The sequence below is a fragment of the Acinonyx jubatus genome, chromosome E3 (assembly GCF_027475565.1).
Source record: "Acinonyx jubatus isolate Ajub_Pintada_27869175 chromosome E3, VMU_Ajub_asm_v1.0, whole genome shotgun sequence".
Classification (NCBI taxonomy): Eukaryota; Metazoa; Chordata; class Mammalia; order Carnivora; family Felidae; genus Acinonyx; species Acinonyx jubatus.
In genome coordinates, this window is record NC_069398.1 from 12,215,242 (window position 1) to 12,238,365 (window position 23,124).

Sequence of the window (23,124 nt, forward strand, 5' to 3'; positions counted from 1 at the left end):
AGGTGGGTTTGTGTTGAACTGCAGGTGGCAAGAAGTGGTAATGGTAAAGGAGGAGGGGAAAACAGGACCAGGTGGTATTTGGGCCCAGAAAGAAGATAAGAGGTCTCTGTTGATAGAAATTTTGCCAAGCTGACCCCTGGAAGTGAAGACTGATAAAAATTTAGTATATTACAGCCTAGTATTTCTACCTGGGAAGGATCATGAGAGGTGTTACACTAGAGAACTCCAGCAGAGCCTCAATTCCAAATCCATCCCACCGTCCCCATGAAAACCCTGGCTTTCCCAATGTCAGAGTTGGATTATATGATTTTTTCTTGTTGTTGTTCAGAAAATAGGGCTATTTTAAGTATATGTCATTCAAAGCTTAATCGAGCTTGAATCTCCTCTACAAGCTTCATGACAGGCTCACTTACCAGTAGGGTCTTTTCGACCAGGGCTTGGGACACCTCCTTGGTCCAAAAGATGGAAGAGACACAGATAACCACCTGGCCAGGCCACTGCAAGACCCACTGATTACGAGGGACCTGGAAAGGTGTGTGGGGGGGCAGGTGGTAGGGTCATTTCATCTTGTGTGACTTAAATCAATGTCTGAAAAACATCCCCCACCACCTTACCCCCTCAAGAAATACAAAATCCTCCTCCACCCTCAGAAGCTACTAGGCTTGACATCTCTGGGATTACTGCTTTATGTCTTCCTCACTGAATTGTATGAAAAAGAAAAAAAAATCATCAGCAAGCTCAACTCGTTTTTTTTTCTTAAATTCCCAATCCAAGAATTTTACACAGTTATAATCAAGGAGCTGTTTAGTGAGTTTTCATACCCATTCTTTTTGATGTCTATATAATATTGTAGTGCTGTGCCAGGTTCCTTAGCCATGCCCAGCAACTCCTCAAACTTGTTTTTAAACTATAGATTTTACAAACTAAGACCAGAGGGCTGAATCTGGCCTTGCTTCTGTTTCTGAAAATAAAGTTTTATTGTAACACAGCCATACCCATTGTTTACCTATCATCCAAGGCTGTTTTTTTGTGGCCCACAGAGCTGAAGACACTATAAAAACATTTACATTGCAGAAAATGTTTGCTGACTCTTGCTATATATATACACGCAATTGCATGAAATATTTCATACTGGTAGCCATTTTTCCTTAGTTTTTTAATTTAAAATAAATTGCAGGACAAAGGATAGGCCTTTCATTTACAATGTACTACTACCAAGAGGGACAGCAGGGTCAGTACCCTGTACTTTAGTGGGAAGGTATTAACTGAATATTCTTTGGTTTGATGGAAAGGGTCATGGGGGTGGGGCCCTGAAAAGTAAGGCAAAAAGGCACCCAAATCAAGGAGCACAAAGACCTGATCTGCCTACATTTAGCCTTGCTAGGAGCTGGCTGAAGAGTGATTGCCACCAGCTCTTTTTCTTTTGGCTTTCTTCGGTCATACCTTCTTTCCCTAAAATTTTGGGAGTTTAATGAGTTGTACTGTTTAGGGCTTATGTAATGGAACCTAAAAGCCTGGAAGGGAAAATGCTTAATTGGAAGGGGCTCTAAAACAACCTCCTACCATCAATTCATTTCACAGAAAGGACTTGGCAGGGAGCAGCCAGAGGGTTAAAGCTAACCATGTTGTCTTGTCCCAGCTGCTTCCATTTCATCGGAAATATGTAGATCACCCCAAGATTCACAGGGAAAGAAGAGAGGGCACAGAGGGGTCAGGTGTTACCCAACAGGATTAGCGTGGGTTTTGGTAGAAGACAGAGGGGTGGTTATAACTGATCCATTTAACCCAGAGTTGTTGCTGTACCAACACCCTGGCATGTATATCCCAATTCTCATTTACCTGGACATATGCTTCGATCCCAAGTCTAATAACTTCCTGCATACTGGCAAGCATCATCTGCTCCACCTGCTGGAGCCACTTTTCCACCATGCCCTGTGGGGCGAGACAAAAAAGGAGCAAGCTAGCCAAGCCCAGAGGGACACATCATGGGCAGAACCCAAGCTCTCTCTGGACCAAGGCTGGAGGGAGGCCAAAGGTCTGACACCCCTTCAAGCCAATATTCTCTAATTATATGTTTTATATTTATTTACTTATTTATATTTTTTCATTCTAGGAAGTATGTGTCACGTAAAAGGGGAAATGGGGGATTCTTGACACACATTTCACGTAATTTTCTGAAACAGACAACTTCTCAGGAAGCAAATGACACATTTATGTTTCAGTTCATAAAATAATTGCTCATTTCTAATGAGCAGTTCTAATCCTTGCCTTAGTCCAGTGGTTCCCAAACTTTGTCGTGCACTGGAATGATTTGGAGATTCTTAAAAAATATGGATACCTGACTTCCACTCCCAGCTGTTTCAATTTGTTATGGGATGCAACCTGGGCATTTGAATTTTATTTAAAGCTCTACAGGTAATTCAAATATGCATCAAATTATTCAGTTTTAGAATTTCAGGTAACTTCAGGCACCTGTGAGCTAGCTGGTGTCTATTTGGTAACGTGATTCCTGGTTATTACAACTTATATGTGTGGCTGGCAAAAATGGTTAACAAAGCAAAGCCAAGAGTGCTTGTCTACTTCTAGTTGATGGTGCCATCATGTTCAGCAGAAGAGGGAGTAATTTACATCTTACTCATTATATAAGGACACTTGTATCAAAACCTGAGTAAAATGGCATTGATTCCATAATGTTTTATTGACCTTTAAAAACACCTGCCCCAGAAAGCTGTCTGACTAGATTACTTTTAATCGGGCTTTGATCATGGAGATCTGAACAGCATCGGCTGTTGGGTCTGATGCCTGTTATTGCCTCCACATGAAGTTTGATTGAAATCCTTCCATAAATTTAGTGTGTCACTTGGATTGCAGTAAAACCCTCATCTTAGAGATGGGCAAATGGAGATTCAGAAAGATTAAGCAATTTCCCAAAGTCACATAGTCCTTAAGCTGTGGAACTCAGGTATTCCACACCCCGGCAGTATGGAAGTCGAGTCCAAGTGCTTAACCTATCAATATGCTCCCTGCTTCTCTCTGTATTGCTCTGTTATGGAGAAAAGAATGAAAATGAGTAAGAGGAGAGTTACTTTGGCTTGAGCTGGGTAGATTTTCTGTTTGAATGGAATGGTTTCTTTTTCTGAGCTTATCATGCCTACAATCTCCAGGCTGTCTGTAAACTCTAGCTTGGCAATTCCTTCGAAGCACTTCTTCAAGTGTGGCTGCACGCGGAGGGGGTCCTTGGTCTCTGACAAGATCTCCAGCAGCTCATCGTTTGACAGGAAGAAGAACCTATTTTAAAGCAAAAGAAGATGGCAACTGGAATCTCTTTTGAGAACCTCTTTTCCCAAGAAGGTGATACTCCCCAACAGATAGATGACACCCGTGAACACCAGATATATTCTAGAGTCTTCTGTAAAGCATAGAGGGTGGAGACAGTTTTGACTCAGAGCAAGACAAAGGATGAAAGCTGGTATATGTGAGTTTAATATGGCTTGGGGGCAGGGTGCCACCTTTTGGAGGAAACTTGGATACAGCAGTGGTTCTCAACTTTGCACTCTAGAATCACCTGTGGAGCTTAAAAAAACCTCCAATGCTAAGGTTCCACTACCTCGAGAATCTAATATAAGTGACTTGGGTTAGGTCTAGGGATCTATAGTTTTAAAATCCAAGGTGATTCTAATATACAATCAGTACAGAACCATTATTAGAAGGAGAGAGAAGACTTCCTTGTCTTTCCTTATCTCCAGGTATGACAGAAAATGTTAACAATGTGAAATAAGAAGTACATTATTGACCTATCTGATGTGGAGAACAAAGGCAAAAGGAAATGTAGATAAAATTAGATTTCCTTACAACTTGCAGTCCATTGCCAAATACTTAAGACAGGCAGAGTATGATATTCCTCCAGGAACTCACAACTGTCTTAATGTTAATACTTTTCTAGAGGCAAAGGCAACCTTCACTTGACAATAGCCAGACCTCCAGGATCCTGTTAAGTCTTCTTTAACATATGAAAATCCTTTTGGAAACTTCATTTGTCTCTACTCACCTCCCCTCTCCCAGCTCCAAAGTATATAATCAATTGCTCCTCCCAATTCCAGTGCAGCTCTCTCTGTCCATGGGTCCTGTCCCTGTGCTTGCTTGCTCTTTCTTTCTTTCTTTCTTTCTTTCTTTCTTTCTTTCTTTCTTTCTTTCTTTCATTCTTTCTTTTAGAGAGAGTGAGTGGGGGAGGGGAGGGAAAAGGGAGAGGTGGGGAAAGGGAGAGGGAGGGAGAGGGAGGGAGAGAGAGAGAGCGAGCGAGCAGGCTCCACACTCAGTGCAGAGCCCAATGTAGAGCTCGATCCCATGACCCTGGGATTATGACCTGAGCTGAAATCAAGACCCAGACACTCAACCCACTGAGCCACCCAGGGGCTCCTCCATGCTTTAATAAAACCACATTTTTTGCACTTGAAAAATCTCAAAAATTCTTTCTTGACTGTTCACTCCCAGACCACACATCACATCACTATCTATATGGAGAGGACTTTACTTCATGTTTTAAGTTAGAAGATGGTAGAATCATTGTCTTGCTCAGGCCCTTAAGTCAGCAACCACAAACTTTTAGCAAATGTTCAATAGACAAACCTCTATTTTACAGACAAACTGTAACCATCAACCTGAAAAGTCCCATAATTGAGGGACCATATATTACAATCTTCACTGTGTATGGTCATGATATTTATGGTTCCTCTTTACAAGAGGTCGAATCTATTTTTACATGTCTCAAACTTGGCCGGGCTCTGTGTCCTGCTTTGGCCTACAGACTATAGCAAACATGCATTTGTGCAAGTTCCAAGCCTAGACATTAAGAAGCCTTACAGCTTCCACTCTTGGCTGGCCTTGGGAACCCTGTGACCACCACCATGTGAATAAATTCAGGCTAGCTTTCTGGAGGATGAAAGACATGTGGCCCAACTATCCTGGCTGCTCCAGCCAAAAGGAAGCCAACCACTAGACAAGTCATTGAGGCTATCAATTGCCAGCTGACCAGGCACATAAATGAGCCCTGATGAGACCAGAAGAGCCACCCTGCTGATTCCAGCCCTATTTGCAAGACCACAGGATTATGACCTAGATAAACAGTTGCTGTGTTAAGCTTCTAAGTTATGGGGAGGTTTGTTATGATGCAAAGCAAACTAATGTATTATAGCTGCAATGTTGAGCAGATAGGAAGAGCGCAATAATTATTTGTTGGCTGACTAACATACCAATATCTAATGAGGATATCAATTTCTCTCACTGCCAAGGGAAATTAACACAGGTGATCTCTATGGACTCATCAAGTGTGACAATGAATAAGGCTCAAAGGCCATAAGAGTAATAATTAAATTACTTGGATAACTTAACACAAAATCATTATTTAGCACTCCATATTTTCAAGACAAAATTAATTTCAAATATGTGAAATTATTCATTAACATTTTCAAAGTGTTTTCTGAGAGTGCATGACTTTATAAAAATGCGTAAGGAAACTGAGGTATTCATGGTGAGAGACAGAGAGAGAGAGGGAAAGAGGGAGAGAGAGAGAGAATACAGTGTGCGTGTGTGTGTGTGTGTGTGTGTGTGTGTGTGTAATTTAGGGAGAAAAGCAGTCTCAGAGAGATTAAATAACAGGGTATCTTATACAGACTGCCTGGATTGAATTCTAGCTTGTCCATTTACCAGTCTTGTGTCTTCTGGCAAGTTACTGTTTCCTTATTTGTAAAAGGAAATAATAATAATGCTTCCAACTTCATAGGATTATTGTGAGTTTAAATAAGTTAATACATGTAAGGCACCTAGAAAAGTGTCCTGGTATACGGTAAATGCTGTGTTAGTGTTGGCTATTGCTCATATTTTTATAAGGAATAACAGGACAGGGTATAGGACTAAAAGCCCAAATCTCAGGGGTTTCCTCTTCCTAAGTTTTGTACTTCCAAGTTCAGGTTCCTTCCATGATTTGTGCTGTATTTGTGTTGTCCAAAACTGAAGCCATTAGCTGTACGTGGCTATCTACATTGCAAAATTAATATTAAATACATTAAAAATTCACTTTCTCAGGCACCCTAGCCACATTTAAAGTGCTATATAGCTACATGCGCCTAATGGCTACTGTATTGGACAGCACAAATACAGAACATTCCTATCATTGTAGAAAGTTCTATCACACAATGCTGCACTACATAGACACAAGGACATTTGTAAGTCCTAAACAAACCATTTTAAAACAATTTCTGGTGGAGGGGCACCTGGCTGGCTCAGTCAGTAGAGAATATGACTCTTGATCTCAGGGTCATGAGTTCAAGCTCCACACTGGGCATGGAGCTTACTTAAAAAAAAATTTTTTTTAAGTTTGTGGTGGAAAGCAGGAAACTAATTTTGTCTCCATAAAAGGGAACACAAAAATTTACTTTTCCTAAAAGCAAATTTGGATCAAACCAACATCCCAATTCAAGTCAAATGACATGGATAGATATCAGCAGTGAGAATCCTCTTTCTGAAACCAACCCTCTAAAATGACTTTGACTTTTACGCAGAAGCAAAAATATAAATATTTAACAAGAGTCAAATATTTAAAAACATACCTACCAGAAACTGCAAAATTTGATGTCAAAAAAACATTTAACTGTTTAGATGGCTAAATGCTTTACATGCATTATCTCCTTGATCTGCACAGATATATGAGGTAGGAGCCATTATTATATTTCTATTTTACAGTGAAGAACCTGAGGCTCAGGTAGATTTGCTAAAAGTCTCAGGATTAGTAAGTGGAAAAGCTGGGACTCAAACAGAGGTCTGTTTAACTCCCAAGTCTAGGCTCTTAATCAGGACTACTATATCCCTTCAACGGGGTATTCGACCATGATTTGGTTCCTACTGGTGTCCATTCAACCTCACTCTAAGCAATGACCAGAAAGACATGCCCTACTCCTGAAAGCTGTCTTGTGGGGAATGGAAAACCAGGAAAAAACTATGAAAAAGATTGGTAGAAGCCAACCCTCAGGATGAAAAATGTAATTCTAACTATACATGGGTCAAAAAGGTAACTCCAAACAAAAGAATAGTACTGAATACCTGGGGAAAAACAGTCTCTTCTTCTCCAAGTAATCATTCAGCCCCTTCTGGATGTCCTCTAAGAAGAGGTTGGCTTCCTGAAGCCTCTCAGCCATCCGTGGCTGGTCTGCTGCCACCAGAACCCTGGTATCTTTCACCTAGGTTCCAAAAAAAAATGAGAATCACCACGGGGTTCCTAGATTCTGAGAATGATCATTGAGTATATGACCAAGCCCATCAATTGCTGACTTCCCTGCCCAGCTAACTGCCTCCTAATCCCACAAGGGTGAAAGCTCATACAACATGATCCTCTTCCTCTGGACATGGTCGACTCCTCCTTCTATAAAAACCTTCCAGGGCTCCTGAGTGGCTCATTGGTTAAGTGTTCAACTTTGGTTCAGGTCATGATCTCATGGTTCATGGGTATGAGTCTCGCATCTGGCTCTGTGCTGACAGCTTGGAGCCTAGAGGCTGCTTTGGACTCTGTGTCTCCCTCTCTCTCTGCCCCTCCCCTGCTTGAGTGCTCTCTCTCTCAAAATTAAACATTAAAAAATTAAAAAAAAATAAACTTCCCATTTTGTACAACTCCTTTGAGCATCCTATTATTTGTTAGATGGGATAGTGCCCAATTTATGAATTCTTTAAAAAAGCCAATTTGATCTTTAAAATTTATTCAGTGGAACTTTTGTTACTGAATACTTGCAACTGAAGAATCTGAACTAATATGGAGTTGGAGGAAGCAGGATATCATGAAAACTGGCTCCACTGGTTGGGCAATATAAATTCCCACTAACACAGATAAATATTCTTGAGATAAATTCTTTATAAGTGAGCCCCAATTTGAGTACACTTGACTTCAAAAAGGAAAAAGATATCATCTCTTAATGGATACCCCTGATTGCCCTGTATGCCCAGTGAACTCATCCTAAAAGGCTTGTTTCTGATGGTGCCCCCTTTGCAGCCTTTCTTGACACTCCCAGGCAACTAAATCACTCTTCTGTGTTCTAAAAGCTGTTTATATATACTTCTTTTATAGCTCTCTTATTTACCTCTGAGTCTCTCCTCACAAGACAGTGAATTTTATGAAGGCAGAAATCATATACTAGTCATCTTCAAGTTGTTTTCTGACTGTTAATTCAATGCTGGGTATTTAATAAACATTTGTTAAATAACTAGGTAACTGAATATGGAGAACGATTTGAATTCTAAAATGATCCTCAATCTATAAAAGTTCTATTGCATTATCATGTGACACAATCTTCTACCTCATTAGGAACGAGAACTAAATCATACAAACTACTAACAGTTGCCTCTAAGGAGGTAGGCTTTCAAAAGGCCTCCACTCTCTGTATTACATATTTCTACACTTGAATTTTTAGTAACAACTTTCAAAATTAGAAAAAAATTTTAAACATATCAAATTTGAAAAAATCTAGTTTACTTATAAATTTCAAGGGACATGGCTACGATGTGCAGTGAGGAACATCTGTACAGCATCCCACATGCCTGATGGAGAGATGTGCTAGGGAGGAAAAACTTACCGCTTGGGACATGAGTGATTTCCAGTAACTATCAACGGTGGCAAATTTCCTGCCCTCTTCTGGCATCTGGGCTATGATGTCCTCTGAGCTGAAGATCGGTTCCAGGTACAGCCAGGTGGCTTGGCATTTCAACCAGGCCTCCAAAATTTCCTGCACACGAACCAGCTTTTCTTCCCATTTCTGTGAATTTAGCATTTCATATCTGAATCATTAACCTGCCACTCTGCAACACAGACCCATTGCCTGAACAAACTGGATGGATTTATTCATTCATTTGCTCATTCACTTGTTTAAGAAAGTACTTATTATTTGCCCCCAGTGTTCTGGTCATTACTCTAGGCAATGTGGACACAGCAATGAAAAAAACAAGAGTCCTTGCCTTCATGCAGTTTTCCCAATGGAATAATATTAATAGCAGCTATAATGCTTACTCTGTGACAAGCGATGGTCTGAGTGCTTTACATATATGAAACCAGTTTAATCCAACAGATTTATGAGGGAGATACTATTACAAATCTCACTTTACAGATGCAGAAATGGACATAGAACAGTTCAAGTAACTTTCCCAAGGTCACACAACAAGGTACAAAGCCAGAATTTGAACCCAGGCAGTCTGGCTCCAGAGTGGCCTTAGCTTATGCCACTTCCACAAACACTGAGGCAAGAAAGGAGCCTAAACCCCTACCCTTATGTAGTTTATATTCTAGATTACTCTAGCTCATAAAATACTTCACAAATGTATTTTTATTCAGTGCATTAAAATCATCTCATCTTCTCTTTTGGCAGACTACTGTAAAGGCTCAGAGTGCCATATGCTTACTTGGATGGTTATTGCTTTCAGTCTTGAGTTATGTATTTTTTCCAATCAGGAAAAAGTGAGCTTCTTTGTTAACTGAACTTAAAAATCTTCTCCCTCTTCCAGCAAACCCAGAGCTAATGAGACATCAAGAACCCTCAATCTCATTTCCTCTTACCCGGCATTCTGCTTCTATTGGTTTGATGAATGGGGAGCCACACATAGTCTGGGTCTTTATCACGTGATCATCAAGTAACAGCTGAATGTCATCAACCGCACACAAGATGCTTGTACCCTATGAATAAAGATTCCCCGACCGTTCAAAACCACAAGCCCTCCCTCCCCGCCCCCCACTTTTCATGCTGATCTCCAAAGGGCCCACAGCTCAGATCTCCACCCAAGTGGGACAGAAATCTGTCTCACAGGGCATGGAATTTCTATTCTCTTCCTCGAAAGTGTTCTTAAAGACATTTATTTTCTACCTCCTTTGCAGAAATCAAACATGGTCCCAGCCCAGACCTACAACTAGTAGCTGTTGGGGACTGGGTGGGGGAAGGGCATATTATTCTAGTCCCTTCTCTATGTTCCTACTTCCACTTGCTTTGCTGGTTCTCTCTCAGGTAGGATGAGCTGCTAATCTGACTGGTTGGACCTTGACCTGTGGTTCCCATACTGTGTGCCAAGGTACCCCTGGGCACTGCAGCAAACTAGCAGCAATTAGTTGTGGTTATTTAAAAATGAAACACAAATGTTTTTTTCTTTCCATTTATATGGATTAAAAAACACAGTTGTTGAAATGACACAAATACTTATTAAAGTTGTTTGAACCTTATTACTTCATAAACAAAGCTGTTAGGTGTTTCTTTCAGCCCGGGGAGGGGAACTATAAAAAAAAAAAGGTACCGAGACACAAAGGCGCCACACACAGAAAAAAGTTTGGGAACTTCTGCCTATACATTTACTGGGCCATATTTTACTAGGAGCTCAGGTTACTGTGCTTTGGAGGTCAGCCCCTGTGAATGGCACTCTTCTTCCTCCTGGGCCACTGTGGTGAGCAAGCTGAGAAGGGTCTGCCCCTGTCTAGCAGGTCTGGCCTTTCTGGCTCTGTTTTCACTTCCTTCAAGCCCACATCTGGGTGGTTAAATTGGAGCTAGGATATATTCTCTCATGTACCTTCTACCAGTAGCTCTGCATCAGAAGGTGTGTCTAGCTCTTGATAAAGTGCTACTGTGACTTCCTTTTGCTGTCGATCCTTGTCTATAGTTGTGTCAGTCCCAAACTCTGAAGATGGGCCAGGTGCAACTGACCTGTTCCCAGTTTCCCCAGGTTCAACCTCTCACCCCAGCCCAACAGCCCCTAGCAGTATCCAATCGCATCAGGTGATGTAGCACCAAGCTACTGGCACTGTCAGTGGCCTGGTCTTGCTGAGAGAGGCCCCAGTTCTCTTCCCTTACATTGGCTCAGCTATAGTTCCTATCCACGTGATCAAGGTGCCGTGACCATTCAAGTTAAAGCAGTGGAGAGTCACAAAAGATAACATGCAGCCTGGGGGACAGGGAGTTTCTTAATCTGTACTGCACGTTAGAATAAAAACCGGAGTGCTTGAAAAATACAGATTCTGTGGGTAAGAGGAGCCAGAAAGAATCAATTGCAGATTTTTTTTTTTTTTTTGAGATGCTCTAAGCATTTTTTACCCAGGTATGCTTCTGAGAGGCCTGGGGAGCCCTCCCTGGGAGATGCTAACTCAGCAGGCTTACTCAGTTTCTTTGCACTGAGAAAGCCTGTAGCTCTCAATCAAAAGGCCTTTCTCATTTAAAAATGCACCCTTCCGGTGGGTGGGCTGGGGAGGAAGAATGACTGGCACGTGAAGGCAGATGGGAGGAAACAATCTAATGCACAGGATAGTGATTATAGACAAGACAGCAAGAAAAACTCCAAAGTTGCTAAGAAACTGGATCTTAATTGTTCCTACCACAAAAAAGAAATGATAATTATGTGACATAACAGGGCTGTTAGCTAACACTAGGGTGGTGATCATATTGCAATACATAAATGTATCAAATCAACACGTTTTACATCTCAAACTTACACAATGTTGCATGTCAATTATATCTCAATAAAAATAAATTAAAAAACAAGACGTTAGGGATCCCTCCTTCCCAAGTGCTGTTGCAATTCTGAATGACTCCCCTCTGTCACCTGCTACATAATCAAGGGGCTGCTGTCAGGGAGCTGGGCAGTTGGACTAACACTCACAGTGTCCCTGTACTTCACAAAGTTGAACGTCATGTTAACCCAGTCTAACTTCATTTTTTCCAGGTTTTTCTCCAGAGAGTATTCCTTACTGGCGGCTGCACCAATGGGCTCCAGTCTAGAGAGAACACAGCAATAGCAACATCAACAGGAGGAAGGAGGGCAGTGAAAACATGGCAGAGGAGTAATTTTGGTTCATCCTTAAGACAAATTCAAAATGCCCTTAATTTTACTAAAATGTTTAATAACACCCGGCTCTAAGACGTGCTGGTTACCTCCAGTGTTTTGCAGAGTTTCTTACCCTCAGCACCAGTGGCGTACGGGCTGTGTTATGGGCTGAATTGCATCCCCCCAAAAATCATGCGTTGAAGTCCTAAACTCCAGAATCTGAGAATGAGGGGTATCCCGTTTGGAGATAGGGTCTTTACTTTTATTTTTGAAGTTTATTTATTTGAGAAAGACAGGGGACATTGTGAGTGGGGGGAGGAGCGGGGGGGGGGGGGCGGGGACGGTGCGCAGAGAATCCCAAGCAGGCTCTGTGCTGCCAGCTGTGAAGAGCCCAACGTTGGGGCTCAAACTCACAAAACCATTGGATCATGATCTGGGCGAAATCAAGAGTCAGATGCTTAACCCACTGAGCCAACCCAGGTGCCCCAGAGATAGGGTCTTTAAAGAGGTAGTTTAGTTATGTATAGAGTTGTTGATCACTATATTGTACATCTGAAACTAATATAACACTAATATACTGGAATTAAAATCTTAAAAAAGAGATCAGTTAGAGATAGTTCAGTTAAAATGAGGTCATTAGGATGGGTTCTAATCCAATATGACTGGGGTCCTTACATGAAATTAAGACAGACACACAGAGGTAAGACCATGTGAGGATACAGGGAGAAAGCGGTCTTCTGCAAACCAAAAAGAGAGTCCTCACAAGAAACCAATTCTGCCAATGCCTTGATCTTGGACCTCCAGCATCCAGAACTATGAGAAAATAAGTTTCTGTTGTTTATGCCACCCAGCCTAAGGTATTTGTTATAGCAGCCCTAGCAAACTAATACTAATTAACTCTGTTGGGAGAGGGGGCTGTCCTGTACATTGGAGGATGTTTAGTAGCATCCTTGGCATCTACTCAATAGATGCCAGTAGCAGACTCCCCCTGCTCCCACCTCTTGCCAGTTGTGGCAATCGAAAATGGCTCCAGATATTGTCAAATGTTTCCCAGTGGGGGTGGGGTGGATTGTCCCCAGTTGAGAACCATTCTTTCAAAGCCATTAAAATAAGACCCCCTTTTCTCTATTTTCATTTACTCCTTATTTCCCCCAGAATTATTATTGACTTCCTATTTAGATGTTAGAACTTCTGTTAATTTACACGATGGCTTTGTTCCACTTCCTGTCCCTGCCTTTTTTTTTTTTTTTTAAACATAATCTGTATACCCAATATGGGGCTTGAACTCACAATCCCAAAATCAAGAGTCACATGCTCTACCAAGTGAGCCAGCCAGGAGCCCCTGCCCTACCTTTTTAATTTTAACGTTTACTTATTTTTGAGAGAGAGAGAGAGAGAGAGAGAGAGAACATGAGCGAGGGGCAGAGAGAGAGGGAGGCAGAATCTGAAGCAGACTCCAGGCTCTCAGTTGTCAGCACAGAGCCCAACGCAGGGTCCATGATCTCATGGACCAAGAGATCATGACCTGGGTTGAAGTCGGACACCCAACCAACTGAGCCACGCAGGTGCCCACGTCCCTACCTTTTTAAAAATCACTGCTATTTTCCTGATATGCTGGGTCCATATCCATAGCCCCTCTGTTCCACAGAAAAGGGGAAGACAAGTTCCTTTCTTCTTGCTTCCACATGGAGAGTTGGGGTTCTAAACTCAGGTGTGGCCTGGGAATTGGGAAGAACCAGGAAGCCAAGTTCTTGGAAGGAGAAGGAGGGATTATTCTCTCTGCCTCGGCACTTGTCTTTCATTGCAAGCTTGACTGGAGATGACACTATCTGGTCTTTGCATATAGGCAACTGAAGCCCAGATGAAGCAAGTGATATCCCCAAAGCCTCAATTGCAGCCGGGGAGTGCTGGAACCAGGTCCAGACACTAGTTCCTCTGACTTCCAATCCAGTGTTTCTTCCTCCTCCACTATGTGCCTTTTCTCTTCTCCTTATCAGAAGGAGCAAGAGAATTGTCCACACGTGGTCAGCCAAATAGGGTCAACTAAACAGAGCTGAGAATCTTTGCTCAGCTTCCTTGAGAGTAGTGGATGAGGCCCATTCCAAAGAATGACTGATCAAGATTTCAGCAGCATGGTCATCATCCTAAACGTGGCCTTCTTGGGAGATGACAAAATGAGTGTGCATTTAGGGAATAATTAATAAAGGCAGGTGCCAGCCCAGGTGGGAGTGAGACAAAGAGGCTGTCTGCATGTCTGTGACCAAGTCACTCAACAGGCCATAGTGGGTCTGCCTCTGCACATACCAGGGGTTGTTGGTATAATTAAATAAGATAAAATGTTTGCAACATACTTTATGACTTATAATTATGCAAAATATTGCACAGAAGCATTAATGAGTTTGGGCATCCCTGAAGTCCAGCAACAGTTGACCTTAACCAAATGTGCTAAAGGAGCCCATTAACAGTGTGATGTGACAAAGCTGCATTAACTATGGGATGATGGAGACCTGGGACTGCACGCCTCACTAACAGGTTGTGGCTGAGAACTTAGACGTTAACTCAGCTCAGGTTATATGCCTTACCTCATAACCCTCAACATGACTCTAATCGCCCAGCTACTATTCTTCTTCCCATTTTACAGATAAGGATACTGAGACACACAGAGGCAAACAACTTAGCCAAGGTGTCACCACTTCTGGGTTTGTCACAGTGGGGCCAGCTGGCACAGAAAGTGGCAGAGTTGCTGCGTGTTTGCTTGGTTTCCGTCTCCTTAGAGGAGTTTATTTTTTAGGCAGTACAGGGTAACAATACTTTAGGCTCTCGAGTCAGCCAGTCTGGGCTCCAGTCTTGGTTCATTGAGTTACTAGCTGTGACCTCTGTCAAGTTACCTAAACACTCAGATCAACTTACTTCCTCATCTGTAAAATAGGGATAATAATAGTAGCTACAACATTAGGTTATAGTGATGGATCAGTTGGTTAATGTTTATTAAATGTTGGTGCAGCATAAATGTTCTATAGCTGGTCTCTCTTAGAAACATCTATCTTTTCAGGGAAAATGAAGCCTTTTCATGAAATAACCTACACCGTTTCTGTGGGTTTTATTTCATAGCCAACAATCTCACTAATCTGTCTCTAGGCTTCCTCCTCACAAAGGGACTACATTGGTGGTATTAGGGGGTTGGGAATCAGAGCATTCAGATGGCAGAGAGATTTGGGGGCCTATCCCACAGGGATGGAGAAAGTGGTTCCAAACTCTGGCGTGCATCAGAATCACCTGGAGCAGTACTGCCTATTCTAAATAAAAGGTGGGTCACATGTCACTTTAAGGTTTCCAGTAGCCATATTTTGAAAATGTAAAAAGAAACAGGTGAAAAATTTTTTAATAATTTATTTAATTCAGTATATCAAAAATATTCATTTCAACATATAATCAATATTAAAACTCATTAGACATTTTGCTTTTTTTTCTTAATAAGCCTTTGAAACCCAGCCTCTATTTATATTTGCCTCACCTCTAATTCAGAATAGTTACATTTCAAGGGCTCAGTAGGATATGTGGCTGGTGGCTTCTGGACTGGACAGTGCTGATCTGAAAAGCCAGTTAAAGCATAGATTGCAGGGTCCACACCCAGAATTTCTGATTCAGCAGACTGGGGTGGGGCCCGAGAATATACAATTCTAATAGGTTCCCAGGTGATGCTGATGCAGCTGGTCTGGGGCCACACTCTGAGAAGCATGTGTCAAGTTAGACCTGAACCCAGCTGTCTGACAGGGTCTCTGGTCCAGGCAATACAGTATCTCCCATCCCCTGCCCTGAAGGTGTAGACAGTCAAGGTCCAACGAGTCTCTGGGTCCTGAAAACAGCAATTCAAAGAACACAGTTTCTTGTACACAGACTCTAGGGGCATTTGGAGAAAAGGAGAAAGCAAGTGAAACATTCTCTCACTGGACCATCTTTCCTGGACTCTAAGAACTCAGAGAGCTGCTCCTGTTTATTGTTGGTTTTTTGTTCAAAAGAGGAAACTGGGGGCGCCTGGGTGGCTCGGTCGGTTGAGCATCCAACTTCCACTCGGGTCGTGATCTCACGGATCATGAGTTTGAGCCCTGCATTGGACTCTGCTGTCAGCACAGAGCCCACTTCGGATAATCTGTCCCTCTCTTTCTGCCTCTCTCTCTCTCTCTCTCTCTCTCAGGAGGGAGGGAGGAGGGAAAGGAGGGTGGGAGGGAGGGAGGAAGGGAGGAAGAAACTGAAGCCCAGAAAAGGTGAACAGTTTTACCTGAAGTCACTGAGACCTGGGCTTGGAGCTCAGGTTCCAAGAGCTTTTTTGTTTGTTTTTTGTAATTTCCCTTTAAAATAAAATCTCTGACTCAATTTTCTAGTTATAATCCATCATCAACCCAGCAGCTGAAAATGAGTTTCACCAGTAGCTAATCACCCAAGGTGGAGGTTATTAAAAATGCTTAAGTTACCCTGAACCATAAAGAGAAAAACAGCCTGAGGTCAGTCATGTCCTGTAGGAACTTAGATACTTTGATGGAAAAGCTTCCTGAAGGAGAGGAGTCTTACTTGTCAACAAATTTGCCAAATCCGTATTCCAGCATATTTGAAAGGCAAGTTGTTTCTGTGGGTTTTATTTCATAGCCGACGATCTCACTGATCTGCAGAAAAAAGAAGAAAACAAGTGTGTACTGTCCAAGGTAGCGCTGGCCAGTAGGCTTTCCATGATGTTGTACTCTGCGCTGTCCCTTACAGTAGCCACCAGTCACATTTGGCCATTGAGCCCTGGAAATGTGGCTAGTGTGATTGAGGAGCTGATTTTTTAAATCTACTTTTACTTAAAATTGAATAGCTGTGTACAGCTAGTGGCAAATGAATTGGATGGTGCAGGTCTAAAAATGTGGGAGGCTGCCTAGGGCCCGCACTGCATTCCATCTGGCTTACTGGGGTCTCTACCCAGCAGCACTCGGTGGTCTTTGTGAGGACCAGTGGTGTCAACTTGTGAGCATCCTGGGGGTGCAACCGGATCTGGTTTGTTTTCGTGCTCCTAGTGCAAAGCCTGGTCTGTGACAGAAGCTTCAGTGTTTGCTGAGTAAAAGGAGGAAGTCATGAGTACACAGACCCCCTCCACACAAATTCTGTGATCTGAGGATGCCGAGAAGGAAGAAATCCGCTCTGTCCAAATATCTTCCTTTCCACCCCAGTGTGCTAACTTGTTGGAACAGTTTGCAACTGTGCCCATTCCTTTGGTGTAAATACTACCCCACGCTTGTCTTTTAAGTGAAAATATCCCTGAAGAAGGTCTCACTTGAAATCTCTGATGGCTTTGAATACTTTTCTCAAAGACAGAGATCTGGGGGAGGATGAGGGTTACATGTGCTCAAGAGGAGGAGCAAGAAGACTGAAGGATAATGAGGCTCTGTAAGAAATCTCACCTACTGCCCAATTTTGTCTCTGTTCAACCCCAGGAGGACTACAAAATGTCAGAGCAGAAAGCAATGTGAGAGGTGCAGGCTGTTCTGTCCTACTTAGCCCTGTGTCCCCAGGGCCTGGCAGTCAGTAGGCATCAGTAAATATTTGCAGAGCAAAAGCATGAGTGAACCAGCTAATTCAAATGGCTTCCAATCTGGGTCCTGAGGACACCTGGAGGACCACTAGCATAGTGGAAATCAGAAGTAATAAACACTTATTGAGGGCTTACTATGAAGTAGGCACTGTTTTAAGACTTTTATACACTCATTTCATTCCCTCAATATGACGAGGAAGATACTAATGTACTATTACTCTTGTTTTACACATAAGGAAACTCAGACAAAGAAAATAAGTACCTTGTCCAAGACCATCCAACTAGTAAATGGAAGAATTGGGACTTGGACCCAGTTCTGCCTGAAAAGCTCTTCTTCATCACATCTAGTGGGGCTCTTAGGTCTTCTATGTACAGTTGTGAAGGTTATACACTGCATAACTCTAAAAAGTACAATTCACACTGTAGCACACAAGAACAGCATTCCCTAGAGTTGTGGATTGCAGTCTGCACAATTGTTCCTGGTGGCCCTGGACTTTGATTTATTCTCAATACCTGAAAATACGGCTTAGAATACACACTATCTCTAGGATTAAATGACATAACTACATAAAGCATTTGGCATAGGACTTGGCCAACTCAGAGATTGGTAGTCTTATTTATTTATTATTAACAATTTTTTTTCCGACATTTATTTTTGAGATAGACAGAGCATGAGTGGGGGAGGAGCAGAGAGAGAGGGAGACACATAATCTGAAGCAGGCTCCAGGCTCTGAGTTGTCAGCACAGAGTCCTATGCAGGGCTTGAACTCACGAACAGCGAGATCATGACCTGAGCCAAAGTCAGATGCTTAACTGACTGAGCCACCCAGGCGCCCCTATTTTTTTTTTTTTGTAATTGCTTTTGTTAATTATAGAGACTAACAAAACATCTGGCTTTCTAATTCTAAGAGCTTGCAGCTGCCCTGTCTACTATGGAGCCACTAGCTTCTTGTGGCTATTGAGAACTTGAAATGTGACTGGCCCAAACTGAGATTCGCTCTAGGTATAAAAGAATACCATGTTTCCAAGACTTAATATGAAAAATATGAGATCACATTAACATTTTTTTACATCGACTACCTATTGAAAAAATATTTTGAATATGTTTGGTTAAATGAAATGTAAATTTTTTTCATCTGTCAGTGCTTTTAAAAAACATGGCTACTAGAAACTTTAACACTAGACATATGGCTTGTATTATTTTCATTGGGCAGCATGGTCCTAGAGGGCTAGCTTTAGTATACACCACCGTGGTTTCTTCCTAAGTCAAATGTCACCCTGTTCCATCTTGTTTTAAATCACAGTAGCAACCCCTTTGCTGATATCAGTGCCCCAAATAAAGGGACTAGCCCTACCTGCTTAAGTTCTGGGAAATGGTCAGAAACCACAGCACAGCCACCCTATGACCCCAGAAGTTACATTTGGTAGCCTTGACAGCAAGAGGTGGTTTAGCCTTCAGAGCCCCCTGCCTGAGCCAGAACCTGTACAAATGGTTCTCTTGAGTTAGGCATTTGGGCAGAGAATGGTTCCCCTAGGCCGGTGGCTGTCACTAGGGTGGCTTGTGGTTTGACCTACAATGCAGGCAGGACAGGCCTCTGACTGTGGGCACCCTTTTATGTATCTGGTGGCCTCTTTCCTGTCTGAGCTCACTTGTAACTGTTCAGCCCACTGGGGTTCCACTTTAGGGGTTCATTATTCAGGAGCCACCTTCTTGGGGCTATATTCCACTCTTACCTACAGCTTACTGTCCCCTCTGACCTGATATTTCTTTCCCCATTTTCCCCATCTAGGCTGAGTCATAGACCTAGATTCCGATTCCCTCTCCCACCACTTACTAGTCACATGACCATTTACTTATTCTCTCCAAAGCCTCAGTTTTCTTATCTGTGGAGATGATCATCCCTACTTCAAAGGGTTGTTGAGAGGATAAAATGAGGGAATCCACACAAAGTATACAACACAGTGCCTAGTTCATAGTTGGTATGAACTATGTTTGAGCTATTACTGTTATTATTCTTCTAAGGATTTTTTCCCATTCTGTCCATCTAAGTGATCTGTAAATGAGCATTATGAATGTCTAGGAATGGTTGGGATTTTTAAAGTGTCTACATGTGGGAATAGCATCATCAAAGGGAAAGGACCAGGTGGAGGAGATGGCTTTCCGAGTCTCCTGAGGGTTTTTTTTTTTTCTCTCTTTTTTTTTTTATTTTATATATGAAACTTATTGTCAAATTGGTTTCCATACAACACCCAGTGCTCATCCCAAAAGGTGCCCTCTTCAATACCCATCACCCACCCTCTCCTCCCTCCCACCCCCCATCAACCCTCCTGAGGGGTTTTTTAAAGGCCATTGATGAAGGCACTTTCTATAGTGCCATCTCATGGAGAGACCTAGCACTACACCAAAGGCCACTTGTCTATCCACCCTCCCCAGCCCTCCAAATGGGCCAATGTACTAGTCAGGCTAGGTCCATAGGGGCACCCTATGAGCACCAAGTGGGGGCAGGTGCTCCTGTGTAGCCCTCTCTGCTGGGACAGCCCAAGACCATAAGTCTCCTAAGAGGACCTCTCCCCTGCCCTCCTTTACACCCTTTACTTAGGTGTTGAGTTTCAAGGCTTTCTGGGAAACTGAAAGTAGTTCTTCTTTACAGAAAAATCCAGAATCTCTGACATATCAAGATCTTGTCTTCCCAGAGAGATCAAAATGCTCTGAGCTCAGACTTCATTCTCTGGAAGGTAATGGGTGTGCTCTCAGATTAGGTCCTTCCAGAGACATGTCCTCAGTCTTGTGCATGTTTCCGAAAGAGGGAATTCTAGGCCAAGTCACAGAGAAATCTGCCTATGGAGAGGCCGTCTCAACTCCAACTCCCTGGTAGAGGACGTTTCAAGGCCATTTCTAGCCCTTGAATGTGATGATTATTTTAGAAACACAGTCAGTTTTCTTTTTTCTGCTTAGTGTTCACACCACACTTATCACCCTCACACTTAGTTGCTTATAAAAGTCCCAACTATTTTTAGAGGAGAATATTTATTATTCTCATTTATAGACTCAAAGGGCTGAAAGAAGAGTGAGGTATTATTTCCGAACATAGCCTGCTGGACGATGAAGCTCTACAATATTATTGGCCCAAGCAGGAATCATCTGGCATTGTCAAGAGGCCCCAGGAAAAGGCATGGCTTTCTCTTTTGTGTGTCCTTCATCAAGGGACAAATCCAGGCCCCTCTCACTGTAATTCAATGCCCTTATCATCCTTTAGGGTCCTGAGCAGCCACTTGCTTACAAAAGCAGACTACAAGAGTCTTTCTAGCCACTGGCTGAAGCAATATTCAATCATCATTAATGGGATCTCCAAAGAAAGGGGTCAACCTGTTTATGTGGAGAGGCAGGCATTTCATCCTGTATCCTGCCTATTTCCTTCCTTTAAAAGACTTTCCCTCCCATTATTAACCCCTTGGCTTCAAGCAGATTCTCCTTTCAGAAAGGAGAGGCTTGACCCAGTAATGGTTCCTGCCTTCCAAAGGGCGACCAGGTAGGCATAGGCATTGACTGGCTGGCTAGAGGTGGACAGTGACAGTCACCTGCTGCCAGTGCCGGTCTTTCATCCCTGGGTTGCAGGAAATGCTGAGGATAGGGATGTGTTGCTTGAATTTCTCAATCTTCATTTTCACATTCTCTGCCAACCGCCTGGGTGCAGGTACATCAGCTAGAGTCTTGGTCAATTTATATATCGTTCTCCACATATTCCCTACTTCCTCTGAGATTTCCTCAGCATTCAGCAAAAAGAGGGGTCCTGAAATAGAAATCATGAGAGAAGGGTCAGACCACCAAGTAGATGTTAGTCATGGGTACACCTTTAATTCCCTGAATTTAGGATTCTGCCTATCTATGGTATGGATATGGGAACAAGCATAGGCTTTGGAGTGGGGTCTGGATCTAAAACCTCTCCTTAGCCAATGAAACATTGGGCATGTTTGTCTCAACTTTTCTAAGCCTCAACAGTATCACCTACGATACAGGGGTAATAACAGATACCTTGGCAAGTGACTGTAAGCAAGGTAAGTAAAGTGGCGAGCACAACATAACGCCTGCTGTGTAATGCAAGTGTAGTCATGGAATCAGTTGTTAGCCCTGGTTGTAGATGCCATTACAGAAGCAGTAAAAGGTGCTCCACAAATACTGTGAAATATTAACAACTGGAGAATGTGGGTGAACGAGGATATGGGAGTTCTTTGTATAGCTCTGGCAACTTTTGTGTAAGTTTGAAATTATCGTAAAAAGATTCTTTTCAAAACAAAAATTGACCCCTCATTAAAAAAAAAAAAAGTGCGCCAAAACATTAATTTCCTTCTCCTCCTTTTCTTCATAGGGATCCTATAGCATTTGGGTTTCACATTTGGTCAAAATCCTTCCACGCTGCTGCTTTCTTCCCCGAGGATATATCAAATCGGTGTTAACTCTTGTGTCATGATGTTGCTAATTTACTCAAAAACACTCTTATTTCATGGCTACCAAGACTAAATAAAGCTTCGTTAATTTAACTTGTTTCATCAGCCCAACATTTGTGAGTTGAGTGATCAAAAATTAAAACTCTTTGGAGCACCTGGGTGGCTCAGTCAGTTAAGCATCTGACTTCAGCTCAGTCAGGTCATGATCTCACAGGTTGTGGGTTTAGGCCCTGCGTCAGACTCTGTGCTGATAGCTTGAAGCCTGGAGCCTGCTTCGGATTCTGCATCTCCCTCTCTCTCAGCCCTTCCCCTGCTCATGCTCTGTCTCTCTCTGTCTCTCAAAAATGAATAAACATTAGAAAAAAATTTTTTAAAAACTTTTTGAATTGTACATAGTGTACAGGAAACATATAAAAATAATAATACACCATGTCCAATTGGGGTTTTTCATGGTAATGTGAGGCTTGTTTAATATTTGAAAATCAAACAATGTAATATACTCTATTAACAATCTAAAAAAAGAAAATCACATGATAGTATCAACAGATGTGGAAAAAGCATTTGAAAAAATTCAGTATCCATTTATGATAAAAACCTCTAAACCAACTAGAAATAGAAAGAAGCTTATCAGCTTGATAAAGGGCATCTATGAAAAACCTATACTACCACCATACTCTTGTATTTTGGAAATATGTACGGTTTTTTACATGTCAATCATACTATATCAAAGTGATTTTAAAAAACAAAACCAGAGGTGCCTGGGTGGCTCAGTTAGTTAAGCTTCTGACTTCAGCTCAGGTCATGCTCTTGTGGTTCATGAATTCGAGCCCTGCATCAATCCCAACTTCAGATCCTCTGTCCTTCCTCTCTCTCTGTCCCTTCTCTGCTCATTCTCTCTCAAATGAATGTATGAATGAATGAATACATAAATAAAATTTAAGGCTTTTCTATAAAAAAAACAAAAAAAAGGATAAAGAATAGAGAGAAAGAAAGAAAGAAAGATCCCTAACAGTTAATGGTGAAAGATGGAATACTTTTTCCCTAAGACAAAGCAAGAATTTTCACTCTCATAATTCCTTATCAACATCATACTTAAAATCCTAGACAGTACAATGAGGCATGAAAAAGAAAGAGGAGGCATACAGATTGGAAGAGAAGAAATAAAATGTCTTAGTTTTCCTGATGACATGACTGTTTATACAGGTGATCCAAGAAATCTAAATAACAACAATAATGAAATCTTTGCTGGAGAGCAAAAACACTGTAACAGAAATGAGAAT

At 42.1% G+C, this 23,124-nt stretch overlaps 1 protein-coding gene across 3 annotated transcripts in view; it reads right to left on the bottom strand.

Moving 5' to 3' along the window:
• DNAH3 (dynein axonemal heavy chain 3) overlaps positions 1 to 23,124 on the bottom strand; it is a 169,834-nt gene that overhangs the window by 101,302 nt on the left and 45,408 nt on the right. For all 3 annotated transcript variants that reach the window (XR_003415245.2, XM_053213005.1, XM_027043073.2), the window contains exons 19-27: positions 20,978 to 21,189; positions 16,402 to 16,493; positions 11,668 to 11,782; positions 9,590 to 9,706; positions 8,616 to 8,795; positions 7,096 to 7,232; positions 3,087 to 3,288; positions 1,840 to 1,932; positions 414 to 524 (exon numbers count right to left, since the gene is read on the bottom strand). Coding sequence is in view for 2 of the 3 variants with exons in the window: in XM_053213005.1 (XP_053068980.1) it covers positions 414 to 524; positions 1,840 to 1,932; positions 3,087 to 3,288; positions 7,096 to 7,232; positions 8,616 to 8,795; positions 9,590 to 9,706; positions 11,668 to 11,782; positions 16,402 to 16,493; positions 20,978 to 21,189 (1,259 nt within the window). In the remaining variant the exon portion in view is untranslated. The remainder of the gene's footprint in view (positions 1 to 413; positions 525 to 1,839; positions 1,933 to 3,086; positions 3,289 to 7,095; positions 7,233 to 8,615; positions 8,796 to 9,589; positions 9,707 to 11,667; positions 11,783 to 16,401; positions 16,494 to 20,977; positions 21,190 to 23,124) is intronic.